This window comes from Enhydra lutris, unplaced genomic scaffold (genome assembly GCF_002288905.1).
Source record: "Enhydra lutris kenyoni isolate GAN:26980312 unplaced genomic scaffold, ASM228890v2 scaffoldscaffold6, whole genome shotgun sequence".
NCBI classification, from domain to species: domain Eukaryota; kingdom Metazoa; phylum Chordata; class Mammalia; order Carnivora; family Mustelidae; genus Enhydra; species Enhydra lutris.
The window spans coordinates 26,293,787-26,308,675 of record NW_019154090.1 but is presented as its reverse complement, the minus strand read 5'-3'; the positions used below and the strand labels follow the sequence as shown (position 1 = coordinate 26,308,675).

General features: G+C 57.3%; 2 protein-coding genes across 2 annotated transcripts; both read right to left on the bottom strand.

The window, feature by feature from the left end:
- Positions 1-2,472: 2,472 nt before the first annotated feature.
- Positions 2,473-4,289, bottom strand: LOC111141668 (forkhead box S1). The gene has a single exon (XM_022494406.1). It carries the CDS (start codon positions 4,179-4,181, stop codon positions 2,733-2,735), a length of 1,449 nt encoding a protein of 482 aa, XP_022350114.1. The 5' UTR covers positions 4,182-4,289; the 3' UTR covers positions 2,473-2,732.
- A 2,428-nt stretch (positions 4,290-6,717) lies between these two features.
- LOC111141617 (interferon regulatory factor 4-like) lies at positions 6,718-14,536 on the bottom strand. Its single transcript, XM_022494313.1, has 7 exons — positions 14,363-14,536; positions 10,542-10,731; positions 10,158-10,252; positions 9,037-9,148; positions 8,855-8,920; positions 7,573-7,941; positions 6,718-7,018 (listed from the first exon to the last, which is right to left on the bottom strand). Exons 1-7 carry the CDS (start codon positions 14,534-14,536, stop codon positions 6,876-6,878), a joined length of 1,149 nt encoding a protein of 382 aa, XP_022350021.1. The 3' UTR covers positions 6,718-6,875.
- Positions 14,537-14,889: the final 353 nt, after the last annotated feature.

Genomic DNA, 14,889 nt, shown 5'->3' with positions numbered 1-14,889 from the left:
TCTGCGCTGAGGTGCTCTCTCTGGGTCAGCCCACGTTAGGCATTCTGAATCTCTGCTAAGCACTGTCCACCCCTCCAGGTGGGGGTGGATGGGCAGGAGCCACAGGGCGTCTGTTGGTCATGGAAAGAATGTGAGGGCAGGAGGCCCAGTGGGTGGGGTCCCCTGGCTGGGCAGCAAGCGGAGGGCAACATGAGATCATGGTGTCTGGGCCTCCTGGTCCAGCACCCCCGGGGATGGGATCCTCTCCAGGCAGTCCCCCATGTCAGACCCTCCCCTGGGACCCAGACTCAGAGTCAGGCTGCCCTTTCCCCAACCCCTGCTGGGCAAAAGGAGTGAAATCAGGGCCCAGAGAGATGGGCACTCAGCCAGGCTCATACAGAGAGTCCAAGGCCGGCGCTGAGCCCAGGGTCCTGCTTGGTAATTGAGGCGAGGGGACTTGTCTTCACTTCTTGACTATGTTGGGGGGGTCAGAGAGGGACATGGAGAGAGGGCTCCAGTCCAGTTGCTGAGTCTGTGCACCAGCTGTGATTAACCCCTTTTTGCATGATGCAGATGTGGCTTTCTTTTCCCCAAGCCCCCACCCCAGTTCAGATGCTAAGCTCCTTAGAGGATGGCTGGAACAGGATGGGAGGGGTTGGGGGGGTCGGGGAGGGGACTCAGTCAGTCCAGCCTCCCCATCCTCCTACTAGCTCAGGACACAGGCTGGGAGGGGACTGGGGTCACCAGGTCTCCACAGGAATGTGCCACAGGGAACAGTGCCCGGCAGAGAGGCCTCTTTCCCTGACTGGACTGAGAAAGAACACTTACCCCTCGAATCTGTTTGTCCCTGTCTCTGTGACTGTTTGTCTCTGTGCCTCTCTCTCTTTCTCTCTCTCTCTCTCTCTCTCTCTCTCTCTCTCACACACACACACACACACACACACACACCTTGGAACAAACCCACATAAGTGTCTCTTTCGCCTCTCCTTCCTCATGCCCTGTGCACACAGAGCTTCCCCCTACTCTTCGCCCATGAGGCTTCCTGGGTGTGATGGGACAGGACAGACCCTCTCTTCTTCTCCCCATTGCTAGATGGATTCCAGGTTGGGGTCCTGCGTGCGCGGTGGGGAGGGGCCCCACAGCTGGCCAGGCATTTTCCCAACCCCTTCCGGCCACAGTGAGCCCCGACCCTGCAGGTCCCTCCTCCCCCCTGGCGGCTCTAGAGTCTGTGGGAACCAGACAGTGGGGACTGTCCAGCCGGGCTTGCTTCCGCCCAGGCCCCAGGGGACCTGCTGAGAGAGGAAGGAGCAGCAGAGACTGAAATCAGCATGGCTGCCTGCCTGAGTGAGGGCCTCTGGAGGGACTGGGCTATCTGCCCCACCAAGGGGTCTCCAGCCCCCTGGGTGTCACCTCATGGGATGGAAGACCCATCAGGCCCCTACACCAAATGCCAGAAAGGGGCTTCCCCCCTTATCCCTGGCTTCTTTCTTTTCTCCCTCTACCCAGGATCCAGATGGAGGTACCAAGTCTCCAGAAGGAAGCCCTTTGCCTTAGCGACTCTGGTATTGAAAGGTGTGGGGACTGGGAGGTTTCAGGTCCCTGAGTCTGTTCCTTTGATAGGGGCCATGAGTATACCCATTTCTCCTGCTTCTGCCCAAGGGGGAGGCTAGAAGAGACCAAAGGTCAGGGCTCAGTCACTTCTGATCTATACACAGGACAGCCAGCACCCACTCCCCTCATGACAGAAATGCTTTCTTAAAGAGTCATCAGGAGGCCTTTGGAGAATTGGGGGCTCAGGCAAGGCCCCCATTCATGTGGGGAATGCAGACAAGAGGACTGGTGCCTGCCTTTTGAGCCTCAGTTTCCCTGTCTGTGTAAGGGGTCAGGGTGCCTTTTTTGTACTGGTCTTCCAGGATTTCATAAAAGCCCCTCCCGCTCTGGGGGTCACCCCCAGCTCTGCTCCTACCCTGGGCACCACCCCTGTATCCTCACTCAGACTGTGGGATAGGGGCTGTGCGTATAGCCACTCATTTGCCATCTGGAGTCAGATCTAGTGAGCCTCAAACTTTCTGAGCCTCAGTTTCCCCCACTGTAAAAGTGGGGATAACATTCCAAGTTGCACAGGGCTCTGTGAAAGGATACAGAGAAGCCCAGGACAGAATAAATGCCGCACATGGTCACAGTGATTCTGACAACTCAAAATTGGGGGGGTGTGTGGAGTGACAGAGCCTGGGACTGGAGAATTAACCCCTCAGGCCAGCCCAGCGCCACGCCCTGCTGGGTGTTTCTTGGCCACACTTTCCTCTCTTCCTTATTCCCTGCTCCCCCTTCCTCCACCTTCCTGGGAAACTCCCTGAGAAAGTCCCCAGCAGGAGAAAGAAGTCTCACAAGGGACATTTCCATCCAGGGTCCCCGCAATCCCACAACCATAGCCACCGCACACAGAACCAGGCGTCCCGGCCCTCAGCCCCCAACCATCCATGAAGCTGACCCTCATCGTCACACTGGTTTTATTGGCCCTGAGAGCCACAGAGTAAATCCCAAGAGGGCCCTGCCTCCCCTCTCCCTCAAGTCTGTCCGGAGGCCCCGGGGGCTGGCTGACTGTTCACTACTCCAATCTTGGCTTCCTGTCCCGCTCGTTGGCTTGCCAGGCCTGGGTCCCTTGAAAGCTCCCCAGATCCTTGAGTCAGGCTCAGCCTGGAGGGTGTAGTTGGTGGGGGACCCCGCAGGGACTGCCCGAGGCCACGTTGACTTCACTCAAAGAAGAACATTCCTGGTGTCCGGTATAGGCAGGGGGTCAGCCCCAGTGGGTAGCTGGAGCCTCCCTGGACAGGGAAACTGCCTGCGACCCAAGGTTCCTTGGGGTCAGCTGGCAGGGGCAGTGGGGCCCGCAGTGAGGCTGGAGGGGTGGGTGGTGCCGGAGAGGGGGCTGCTGAGGCCAAGAGGTGCTCAAGGCCTGGATCGGTCCCCATGCAGAAATTCAGTGCCTGCAGCCGGCACTGGTAGCTGCCCCCGATGCCCGCCTCTGGGGTCAAGATGGGCGTGGGGGCCTTGCTAAAACCCTCGGCCTCAGAGAAGCCCACAGGAAAGCCAAACGCTGGGCATGGGGAAGACGAGGGGGCCACAGGGAGCTCCCCCGGGCCTGCAGGCTTAGGTGCAGGCATCTCTTTGAGCTCTGTGGGCGGCCGGGGCCCGGCATCTGGGGTTGCAGAGCACATGGTAGCTGGCAAGGCCCCTAGCAGACCCCCAAAGCTTAGGCCCTTGGGCTCTGGCAGCTCTGGTGGGAATGGGCACTGCCTGCCAGTCAAGGCATCGGGGGCTCCTGGATCCTGGCTGCCCACTCGGAGGGGTCCGCGGCGTGGCTTGGCAGGGCCCTTGGTTCCCTCGGCACCTGCTCGCCGGGTGAAGCGTCGGCGTCGGCGCAGGAAGCTGCCGTGTTCAAACATGTCGTGGCAGTCGGGGTCCAGCGTCCAGTAGCTGCCCTTGCCCGGCTTGCGGTCATCGCGGGGCACCTTGACGAAGCACTCATTGAGCGACAGGTTGTGGCGGATGCTATTCTGCCAGCCGGGCCGGTTGTGGCGGTAGAAGGCGAAGCGGCCCATGATGTAGCGGTAAATGCCACTGAGTGTGGCCCGCTGACCCGGGGAGCTCTGGATGGCCATGGCGATCAGAGCTATGTAGCTGTAGGGGGGCTTGGTCGGCTCGGCCCCGGGGGCCAAGGGCCCGGGTAGGGGCTGTTGCTGCTGCATGCTGAGCCAGGCTGGCCGGGCTGGCGGCTGCTGGGACCACGGAGGGGCCAGGCACCCGGCGTCTGGAGCTGGTGTCCGCCCGGCACAGCCTGCCCGGGGCCTGTTAAAAGGCCCACTGGCCCAGCCTCCCAGCCTGGAAAGGCAAAAAGGGGTGGGCCCACCAGGCTGCCCTCCCTTCCTCCCTTGCCCCCCCTCCCCCCAGGCCTGAGAGGGGCGGGCAGGGAGGCCAGGACTGGGAAGCTTGTGAGCCTGCTGCCTGGGGAGAGGAGATAGGAGGGAAGGGACCGAGATCCAGAGCCCCCATGTGCTGGGTGGTGGTGGCTGCGAGGGACAGGACAGGCAACTGAGCGAGACAGAGACAGAGAAACAAAAAAAGACAGAGCCCGTGAAAACCAGAGAGAAAGACACAGAGAGGGAGAGACATAACAAGACAAACTGTGAAGGCAGAGACATACTGAGAGACGAAGCCGAGGCAGAAAGAACAGAGACATACCGAGCCAGACACGCACACACAGCACAGAGAAAGAATCACGGAGAGAAATCCGTGTATGGAGAGAGAGTGAGAGAGGAAGATGCAGAGAGAGACACAGAACAGACACAAGAGATCGAGGGCAGACAGACAGAGAGACGGCACGCTGAGGAGAGAGACTAGACAGGTAGATTCAAAGGGGTGAGCTGGAGAATGGGGCCCCCCCAGTGGGAAAAGCCCCAGGGGTCCTCAAGCCCCCACCTCCAGCTCCCCTTTTCTCCTCTCTTTCTTTCAGGCCTGGGGGTCTACTTTCTACTCCCAGCAGGGTGCAGCACCCGGGGTCTCACAATTCTTACCCTCTTAGCTCCGGGGCATTTGACGGCCCGCCGCTGGAAGGCGGTGAGAACCGTCAAACTGTTTATGGTGAGCATCAGCGCCCTCTAGTGACTGGTGTGGGAAGGACATCCATCTGGGCAGAGCCATTCCCCCACTACTCCCCCAGATGTTTGAAGCAAGTCCCTGACTTTGGCTGAGCCTCAGTTTCCCACTTCTAAACTGGAGCTGGCGACCCTTCAGCTGTCCATACTGTGGTGAGGAGGCCACAGATCCCCTTACACAGCATCCAGCACCCTCCAAGAGTTTAGCGCAGAGTAAGGGTTTGGACATGACTCAGGATTATCACTCTGAACTGAGGCTCCCCATCAGCCGCAGCCTTGGGCCAGCGAAGCCTAGGACAGTCAGGTCTTCTGGAGGCGGGGGTAGCCTACTCCATGTTCTCCCACCCATACGTTCCCAAGACAGAGGACACCTACTGTGTGCCACTCTCCATGTCAGCCGCCCGACAACTAGCCTTCTCTGTCTGCATTGACTCCTTGGAGCAACCCTGCTCTGCAGGCCTTCATGGCTTCTTCTTCTTCTTCTTCTTTTTTTTTTTTTTAAGATTTTATTTATTTGACAGACAGATCACAAGTAGGCAGAGAGGCAGGTAGAGAGAGGAGGAAGCAGGCTCCCTGCTGAGCAGAGAGCCCGATGTGGGGCTCCATCCCACGACCCTGGGACCATGACCTGAGCAGAAAGGAGAGGCTTTAACCCACTGAGCCACCCAGGTGTCCCTTCATGGCTTCTTTTGAATAGATGGAGAATCTATGCCTCAGAAAGGTTAAGTGACTTGCCCGAGGTCACACAGCTAGTGAATGACAAAGCTGGGATTTGAATCCAGTATTCTCTAACTCCTTAACACCACACCTTCTACAGAAGAGAAGCAGGGATAGGGACAGTCACTGGAGCCCACTGGAACACGGGCTATGAACCCCAAGAGAGCAGGGGCCTGCTGTTTTGTCCAGCACTGGCCTGGAAACTGAGTAGGTGCTCAGTCAACATTTGCTGAATAAGAAACAGTGATCTGATTGACTTCTGCCCTTCGTCGAAGCATACAGTCCCCCCCCACCATAAAAGCATATTAATGTATCACTAGAAGAGATTCATTATGTTGCCATCTGTAGGAGAATCCCTATTTAAAAAGTCAGAAATCAGAACCAGAAACAAGGTCTGATATCTGGGGCAGGACACAGTGACTTTTCCGCCAAGGCAGGGTCAGCTGGCTTCATGGTTGAAGGGGCTCCCTCCCAATTCTCAAGGACTCCCTACAACTTGCAGTTTACAATGATCAGTGGAGCCTGGGGAGGGGCTGGACCCCTGCTTCTGCCCTTAGCTTCTGCCCTATGGCTGTGTTTGGGGGTCAGCCTCGGTTCCTCCAAACACAGTATCCACTGGTATTGGTGGTTCAGTTATCAACCCCCCAAGTCCCCAGTTCAGGCCAAATTTCTGCTTTGAGATCCCTCCCTGCCCACATAAGAACAGAGAGTAGTAGCAGGTGGGAGGAAGGGTCTGGAAACTCAGAGCCCCTCAGAAGCCAGGCATTTCTGTTACTGTCTGGCTTCACTCTAATCCCTGAGGATCTAATTATCGGTAAACCCAGCTTTAAGCAAACCTTATAATGCATCAGTTGCAGGTGAAGTGGGCTCTCAAGTATACCACCACAGACCTGCTGGGTTCTCCCTGAGCTATAAGGTTTTGTTTCTGCCCTAATTGCTGTTTCCAGAACCTCAAGGTCAAGTTTGGTTTCCTCCTGACTTCCCAGGCCCAGCTGCAAGGCCTCTGCCCACGCGCTGTGCTCCAGGGGCTGCATCTCTGCCGCTGAGAGGTTGAAGGGCGTGGATCGGCTTCCACTGTCCCCACCGACCGGCCGATGGGTAGGGGGCAGCCCCAAGACCACTGGCAATTTGGGCAAGTTTGCTGTAGAGTCCGCACCCACGGGAGGGGTGCTGACTTGGGACGATAGGAGAGGAGCAAGTGACCCTTTACTGCTGACTCAGCTGTGTCAGCAGGTGAGGGACACCGTTGGTGATGCTGGGACACCACTGTAGTGGCGCTTCCAGTGCAGGAAGAGCTCCCTGGCGAAGACTGGCTCCACCTGTGGGGGTGGGGGTAGGACAATGAGCTAACTCTCTCAGTTAGCGCCCCCTATGTTCTGGTGGGAAGTCACCAGCTGGTGACAGTCCCACCCCACAGGCACTTTATGTGCAGGGTCCTACAGACCCGAGGGTCATCGGGTCAGGAGCTGGGGACTGGACAGAGTCAGTAAGGGGCTGCTGGTGGTGACTGGAAGGTGTGGCTCTTCACTGGAGTGGGAGGTGACTCACGTGGGCCATGATGAGCCGCTCCTCCGGCTGGTCTGGCGGCCCTGGGTACTCCTCACCAAAGCACAGACGGATTTGGTACTCGGGCTCCTGGCGACCGTCCTGAAGGTGGGCGCGCAATTCTATGGGCACCAAGATTGGGGGCTTGGGAATCCTAGCTGGTGCCCACCTTGTGCTTCTATCCCATGCCCATGTCCGGTAAGGCCACATCCCCATTGTGTGCCCATGCCCTATGCCCACCTCCACATCCCTATGCCTGTCTCATGTTTCACATCTGTGTCCACTTCCAGGGTGCATCCCCTGTGCCTTGTGCTCCTGTGCTCACCCCATGCCCATTGCCATTCACCTATATCTATCGAGTGCCCAGTGCCCTAATGCCCAGCTATGCTTAGCATCCCAAGTCTTATGCCCCAAGCCTGCCCCGTGCCTACCCTCCCCATAAGTCTATGTCTATATCGTGCCCAGGTCCCCCGACGCCCGTATTCGTTCCCACTCCTGGGGCTCGTATGTCACATCCTTTGTTTCAACGTCCACCCCAAACCCAGAATCCATAAGCCCGTTCCCTGGAGCTCACATCTCGTGTGCCCCCCTTCTCTGTTCCCGTGCCTTTGCCCACGCCACTCGCGCCCAGCCACTCTGTCCCACGCTGCCAGCGGCCCCACCGTCGTGCTCTTACCCTCGAGGAAGAGTAGCGTGTCGAGCAGCTGGTGGGTGCGCTCACGCTCCAGTTTGTTGGGCTGCGCGCGGTGCGGGGCGAGCGGGCCGCGCCAGTACACGCGGCCCCGGCACAGGCGCTTGGCGAACACGCCCTCAGGGGCCACCCACAGCAGCACGCCCCGCTCCAGGTGCCGCAGCAAGCGCTCCAGCACGCCGGCGCCGGGCGGCGGCTCCGGGAGGCGCACGTGCGCCATGCGTCTTGGCGGCCCCAGCAGGCGCTCCGCTGCTGTGACCGCCCGGGGGCTCAGGCGGCAGCCCTCGGCCACGCGCGTGGTGGTTTCGCGCACCAGCTTCCCGCCGTAGAACAGCCGCACGTGCAGCCAGCAATCTGCGGGGCGGGGAGAGGGGGTGCGCCCGGGGTTGGCAGCCCCAGCACTGACCACTCCCCACCCAGGTCCTGCCTGCCCCCGCCTCGGGAGTTTTGGGTGCGTCCTCCGGATGAACGATAATTCTCGAATTCTCGTAGTAGCGCCAATGCCAGTAGTAATAGCAGCAGCTTCCGGCATAAATGAACTGGTAGCTGAGCTCCATGGTCCAAAGCATAGGGTCTGGGGCCATCTGTGGGGCCTGTCCTAACCTCTGGGATTCTAGGGGCTCCTTCCCAGCGAATATTTTTTTTTTTTTTTAAAGATTTTATCTATTTATTTGTCAGAGGGAGAGCGCCCGCACAAGCAGGCAGAATCGCAGAAAGAAGCAGGCTCCCTGCAAGGAGCCCAATGCAGGACTCCATCCCAGGACCTTAGGATCATGATCTGAGCCGAAGGCAGCAGCTTAACCAACTGAGCCACCCAGGTGTCCCTGCTTCCCAGCAAATATTTTAATGCCAATGGAAACAACAACAACAGCACAGTACAATCCATGTGAGGGGCAAGCAGGATACTCAGCAGTTAGAGCTGGGGGCTCTGCAGCCAGGCCCTTGGAGACTGATGTCTCTGCCAATTAGGAGCTGTGACCCACTAGTAACTTCCCCAGGGCTACCCACTGTGTGATGTGGGGCCAGGTTCTTAACCTCTGTGCCAGGTTTCTGTTAGTACGAAGTGGGGATGATGGCAGTATCTATCTCACAGGGCAGCTGGGAGAGCTTCGAAAGATGCCTGACGTAATCTAAGTCCTCAATGAATGTTAGCTGTTGTTATCGGGGCTGGGTACTTTCGGGGAAAGACACAGGGTAGCAGGCCCTGACCTCTGGCTCTCCCCAGTTCTGCACACTGGTCAGAGAGGAGGGCCTTGAGATATCTTACCAGGGTTGCTGAAGTCCTCAGAGAGCAAGGGGCTCCAGTGGTGTGTAGGGTCCTGTGCCTGGTACCCTGGGGAAGGAGGGGAAGCTGTCAGGCACCTCACCCTGGGTCTCTCGATCCCCAGGTCAAGGTCCTGCAGGAGGACAGAGAGGAGGCAGGATTGGTTGAGGAGATCCGGTCCTTACTGTGGTCAGCCAGAGGGGCTGGGAGCTGAGCTGCTGGTGGCAGGGAGCCCTGCTGGGTCTGCGTGGGGGCTTGCTTGGTGTCCTTATCCTCTGTGGTTGATCTGGAATCATCCTGGCCATTGGAAGAGAGGGTTATGAGGGTGGGAGAGGAGACTGTGGGCCACAGGGGTTCCCAGACTGTCCTCGCTAGGGCAGAGGGAAGTCTGGGCAGAATGCAGGCCAGTTGGGATCGATAGAGACTTTGAGGTTTCAGAGCTCAAGACCCTGTCCCTCATAGAGGTAAAGGGTTGATGGAGTTGTTGGAGGTTATGGGGTCGGAGATGAAGCTCACTGTGCTGGGGGAGAAGCGCTAAGGAGCAAATGAGCAGATGGTGGGACAGAGGAGATAGAGGTGGGGGGATAGAGCAGATAGAGATGGGGGTCAGAGGAGATAGAGATGGGGAACAGAGGTGATAGAGATGGGGAACAGAGGTGATAGAATGGTGACAGAAGTGATAGAGATGATAGACATGGGACAGAGGTGATAGAGGTGGGGGGGATAGAAGTGACAGAGATGGGAGACATTATATGGAATGCATGGTGAAGAAGACACTAGGGACAGTGGATTGGACCAGGCTGGTGGGGGAGTGGGGACACAGCAATGAAGCACAGATGGTAGGGGGGTTGGTGATAATGGGGGTGATCCAGACAGAGTGATGGGGTGATCGCAACAGCAAGAGGGCTGGAAGGGTTGAAGGGGAGGGAAATGTAGAGCCAGAACTGCATCTGATGGGGACAGAGTGGTGGACCCGATGATGACAGGGACCAGGGGTGAATGTCAGGGAAGAGATTGCAGAGGGTGATGGAGCTGAAGACGGTGGAGGAGGAGAGAACAGGGGGACCCAGAGATGACGGAGGCAAAGGGAACAGGAGGCGGAGCTGAAGATGGCGGGGCAGGTGGGGCCCAGGTAAGAATAGGTGGAGCTGGCGGGAGGGACATGGGCGGAGGAGAGGGCAGGCAGGGAAGGAGCACAGCTGGGGGAGAGGACAGGCCAGATGGCAGTGCCAGAGAACACTGAGGGCAGGTCACGGGATAGGTGACAGAGCTGGCAAGACTGTGGGGGGCTTGAAGGACAACTGACCTGGTCTGTCCCGCAGGCCAGCTCTGTCACTTCTCCAGGGGGCTCCTGCTGCTTCCGTGGAATGTTCTTTTCAGGGGGAGCACAAGCTCTGGCACCTGGATGGAGCAAGAGGCAGGCTGTTGTTTCCTGAGCCTTAATGGGAGCCCCCCAACAGAGGTGATCCCACATGAGGACCACAGCATGATCTCAGGCAGGGCCCACCTCTCTCCGGGCCTCAGTTTCCTCTTTTTCTAATGGGAAGATAAACCGAATGTCTACAGGTCCTTCTGTGTTTACCAGGCCATGAGTTTAAGCTTACTAAGCCCCCCATTACAGTGGGCAACGTGAGGTCCTTATTGCCCAGAGAGCTATCCTCAGCCACTACCGCCAAGGGCAGGATGGTACCTGGGCCATGGGCACCGGGGGCCACGATCCTGTAGACCTTGTAGGGGCTGGAACTGTCCCGCTGGCTGCACTCACGCACCTCACAGAAGTCAGCACTCTTGTTGAGGGCACAGCGGAGTCGAGTCTTCCAGGTGGTGGGGTCCTCCTTGTCGATGCCCTCTAGGTGTTTGCCCTTGTGTATGGCCCAGGCCTGGGGATGAGCAGGGGCACTTGGGGAGGGGTAACCTGGGAGAGGGGGCTGGTGCCATGCAGAGGAAGGGGGGTCCTACCTTGCCTCTCACTCTTCTCTCCCTCCCTCCAGGCCTCTGACCCTCTGCCCCTTCATCCTTTTCTCTGTTCTTCCTTCCTTCCATCCAACCATATTCCTCGAGCTCCTACGGTGTGCCAGGTTCCAGGCAGGGGCAGGGGACCAAATGGGGAACAAGACAGACATGGTCCCTGCTCTCCTGAAACTCAAGTCTAATGAGAGAAAACAGCTGGAAACAGCTAACTGGAAATAATTATATTTCAAGTTGTGAATTATGATCAATTTTTTAAAAATAGGACGATGGGGGGCACCTGGGTGGCTCAGTGGGTTAAAGCCTCTGCCTTCAGCTCAGGTCATGATCCCAGGGTCCTGGGATCCAGCCCCGCATCCAGCTCTCTGCTCAGCAGGGAGCCTGCTTCCTCTCTTCTCTCTGCCTGCCTCTCTGCCTACTTGTGATCTCTGACTGTCAAGTAAATAAATAAAATCTTTAAAAAAAATAAATTTTTAAAAAAATTTTAAAAAATTAAAAAAATAGGATGATGGGATGTAAAATAATGGCATGATTTGCTATCTGGAGAAATATAAAATTCAATCCTGACCTATTGCTCCATACAAAGTGGACTCCATATGATTTCAAAGCCAAAGGTGAGAGATGAAAGTGGAAGCTAATGGGAGATAAGGAGGGGAAATACCTCTAGGGGGACAGAATGCCTTCCTGACCCCCCCCAAAGACAAGGCAAAATAATGTCAATGTCTGAAATCAGCAAGGGGATAATTTTAGAACATACAAGGAACTTTGCAAACCAACAGGAAACAGAGAGCATCCCCTAAAGAAAAAATTCTTATCGGGGTGCCTGGGGATCCCAGGATCCTGGGATCGAGCCCCGCATCGGGTTCCCTGTTCAGCTGGGGAGCCTGCTTCTCCCTTGCCCTCTGCCTGCTGCTCCCCCCTTCTTGTGCTCTCTCTCTCTGTCAAGTAAATAAATAAAATCTTTAAAAAAAATTCTTATCAAAGGGCAAGAACAGGTGGTTTATGCAGGAGGAAGCCAGAAGGCCACAAACATATGAGGATGTACTTAAACTCATTAGTGTCAGAATAAAAACGTGAGCTATTGGGACGCTTGGGTGGCTTGGTCAGTTAGGTGTCTGACTCTTGATCTCAGCTCAGGTCTTGATCTCAGGGTTGTGAATTCAAACCCCATGTATGGAACCTACTTAGATTTAAAAAGAAAAAGTGAGCTATCACCTTTAAGCCAACAAAATATTTTGTGAGTTGGATAATGCTGGGAGGTGGTGGGGTGTGGCCACTGTTGGTGGGCATGGGATGATACAGACATTTTGGATGGTAATCAGGCATGTCTTGTCAAAATAAGTCTAAATATACCCTGTGAGCAGAAGTTCCAATTCCAAAGGAATTCTCACGAAGGCTCATGGGGGAGGGGGCAAGATATTCACTCTAACATTGCTTTTGGTGCTGGAGAGCAAACCTGTGTCCATCCCTATGAAAGTGGATAGGGATGTGTGTGTGTCATGGATGCCCACTGCAGAGTCTATGCAGCATCTAGAAGCATCCAGGAGCAACAGATTAGATGTTATAGAGAACACTCCCAGCGGGATGCCTGGGTGGCTCAGTCAGTTGAGCCTCTGTCTTCGGCTCAGGGTCCTGGGATCGAGTCCTGCTTTGGGCTCCTTGCTCAGCAGGGAGTCTGCTTCTCCTTCTCTGCATTCTGCATTCTCTCCTTCCTCTGAACAGCACTCCGTCCTAAGGGACAGGCCATGTAACCCCCTGTTCAACACTCACTGAGTGTCTTCTGTGGGCCTTGCCCTGAGCTCAGGGTCATGACCCTCGACATTTGGGTAGCTGGAGGCAGTGTGTTGTGGGGGAAGTTGTTCCAATGGAGGAAACAAGGAATCAGGGATGGCCTAGGAAAAGCACCAAGTTGGAGCTTAATAAATGCATTCGACCAATGAATGTATTAGGGAAGGCTCCCGAGGAGACATTTCAGCTGAGCATGATGGCAGTTGGCCAGGTCAAGGTGAAGAGGAGCGGATATCCAGGCAGGGGGACAGCAAGTGCAAAGGTCTAACAGTGAGAGAGAGATGAAGCATTTAGAAACTGAAAGAACTGTCAGGCCAGGTCTAAAGCCAGGGAAGGGAAGGGTGGGGAGAGATGAGGCCAGGGAGGAGCAGTTCACGCACTGCTCTGACGTCTTGGTAAGGGGTTGGATCTTTTTCACAAGAGCAATGGGGAGCCAAAGAAGGAATCTGAGTAGGGAAGTGTCAAGACAAGATTTACATTTAGGAAGATCTCCCTGGAAGACCGAGGGGGGAAGTAAGGGGCAGGGGGAAGAGTGGCGCTCTTTGAGGTCACTGGGATTGTCCTGGTGAGAGATGGTGGGAATGGGTCCAAGCAGACGGACTGTAGAAAAGCTTCTACAGCTTGGGGACCGAGTGGAACGAGGCTGGAAGTCAGGGGAGAGGCCAGGGTTCAGGTGCCTGGCCCCTGGGGTCTGGGTGACAATCGGTGCCATCCTCCATTTGGGGACACACACAAGCTTGTCAAGGGGAGATGTTAAGTGTGGTACTGACGAGGTGCTGAGTTGGAGAGTTCTGGGGCCTTTAGAACAGCAGGCTTGGGGCCTGGAGGGGAGGCTGGGAACTGTGGGGCTCATGCGGAGGCCCTGGATGACGGAGTAAGCTATGAAGGGGGGGAGATCCTGGAGCAGTGCTGAGAGCACCCAAAGAGGAGGGGAGGAGGGGGCAAGCTGAGAAAGGGAGGGGCAGCAGGGTAGGAGGAAAATGGAGCTGGAGTGCTGGTGGGGGAAGATTCTGGAAACCAAGTGAGAGTGTTTCGAGAAGGAAGGGTCCACCAGGCCCAGACCCATCCAGGGGTCAAGGATGACAGTGATGGGATCTTTGGATTTGGCAACTAGTGATGTTAGCAGGAAGGACAGAAGCCAGACTAGGGGTGGGGGGGTCAGGAACTGGGGGCCAGGAGTGACAAAGCTGATGACCAGGCCCTTCAGCCTGTGAAAGGAGAGGGGGGGCCAGAGAAGTGGGAGCTGGAGGGGCTGGGGTGTTTGCGGGGGGGGGGGCGGGGGGGGGGGGGGGGGGGGGGGGGGGGGGGGCGCTGATGGCAGTTGGTTGCTTATTACTCAGGGGAGAGATTCCAGAATTTCAATGCTGAAGAGAAGGAGTTTGAAGTTAATGAGGACTGAGGCCGGGGAGGGCATCCCGGGAGGAGGAGATCCCTGAAAAGGGCTGGTGTGGGGAAGCACAGAACACGTTCCCAGGCTGCTGGGATGGGCACTTTTGGGATAGAGGGGAGGTTGTGGGAATCCTGTCATTGGCGTCCAGTTTCCCGGGGATGGGGAGGGAGGAGGGAGGAGAGGCCCCGGAGGTCCGGATGGTGCTCGTATATAGCACCTTTGGCTGGTTGCTCCCCGTATGTCTCCCGTATATGCACAACACGCTCCGCAACCTAGAGACCGCTGGGGCTAAGGGGCGAGCGAGTGGCCCCAGGTCACACAGCGCGCGGGTCAGCCCCGGCGTCCCGCCTCTCCCGCCCCCTTACCCTGAAGAGCGCCGCGTCCTGCTGCGCCCGGTAGCCCTGCCGGGCCGCGTGCTTCCAGGGGATGCGGAAGAGGGTCTTGTCTGCGTCCTCCCAGCACAACCCCGCGTAGCGCCCACTCTCGATCTGCGCCACCAGCCAGTCGCGGAGGCGCAGGGGACCCCCGGCCCCCGCCATCGGTCGCCTAACGTCGGGGAAGTTCCCTGCCTCCCTCCGCCAGGGGTCGCCGGCCGTCCGGAACGCAGGGCGCCGGCGGCCAGGTCTGGGGCGCGCGGCGGCTGGGACCCGGGCGCGACAGGGAATCACGAAGCCACCACCTAATGGTGCGCGGAAGCGGCGAATGCGAAAGTTCTGGATGCGCGAGTTTCGCTTTCTTTTCTGTCCCCCTGACTCGGGAGGCCCTACCCCTTCGCTCTTCTCTGTGGTAGCCTGGCCCGGAGGGTGTCGCGCCGCACAGAGGGGCCAGTTAGAGGCACGGTGGGACGCCATGACCCACTGGAGGGTACCCATTGGACTGTACAGGGAGGGTA

Excerpts from the sequence above, each read along its gene's own strand:
- LOC111141617 (XM_022494313.1), bottom strand. The coding sequence starts at position 14,536 with ATGGCGGGGGCCGGGGGTCCCCTGCGCCTCCGCGACTGGCTGGTGGCG. Across the intron at positions 9,149-10,157 it reads TGGCCTGCGGGACAGACCAG|GATGATTCCAGATCAACCAC; the intron begins GTCAGTTGTCCT and ends TCCAATGGCCAG. Across the intron at positions 8,921-9,036 it reads AGCCCCTCTGGCTGACCACA|GGTACCAGGCACAGGACCCT; the intron begins GTAAGGACCGGA and ends CTCCTTCCCCAG.
- LOC111141668 (XM_022494406.1), bottom strand. The coding sequence starts at position 4,181 with ATGTCTCTGCCTTCACAGTTTGTCTTGTTATGTCTCTCCCTCTCTGTG.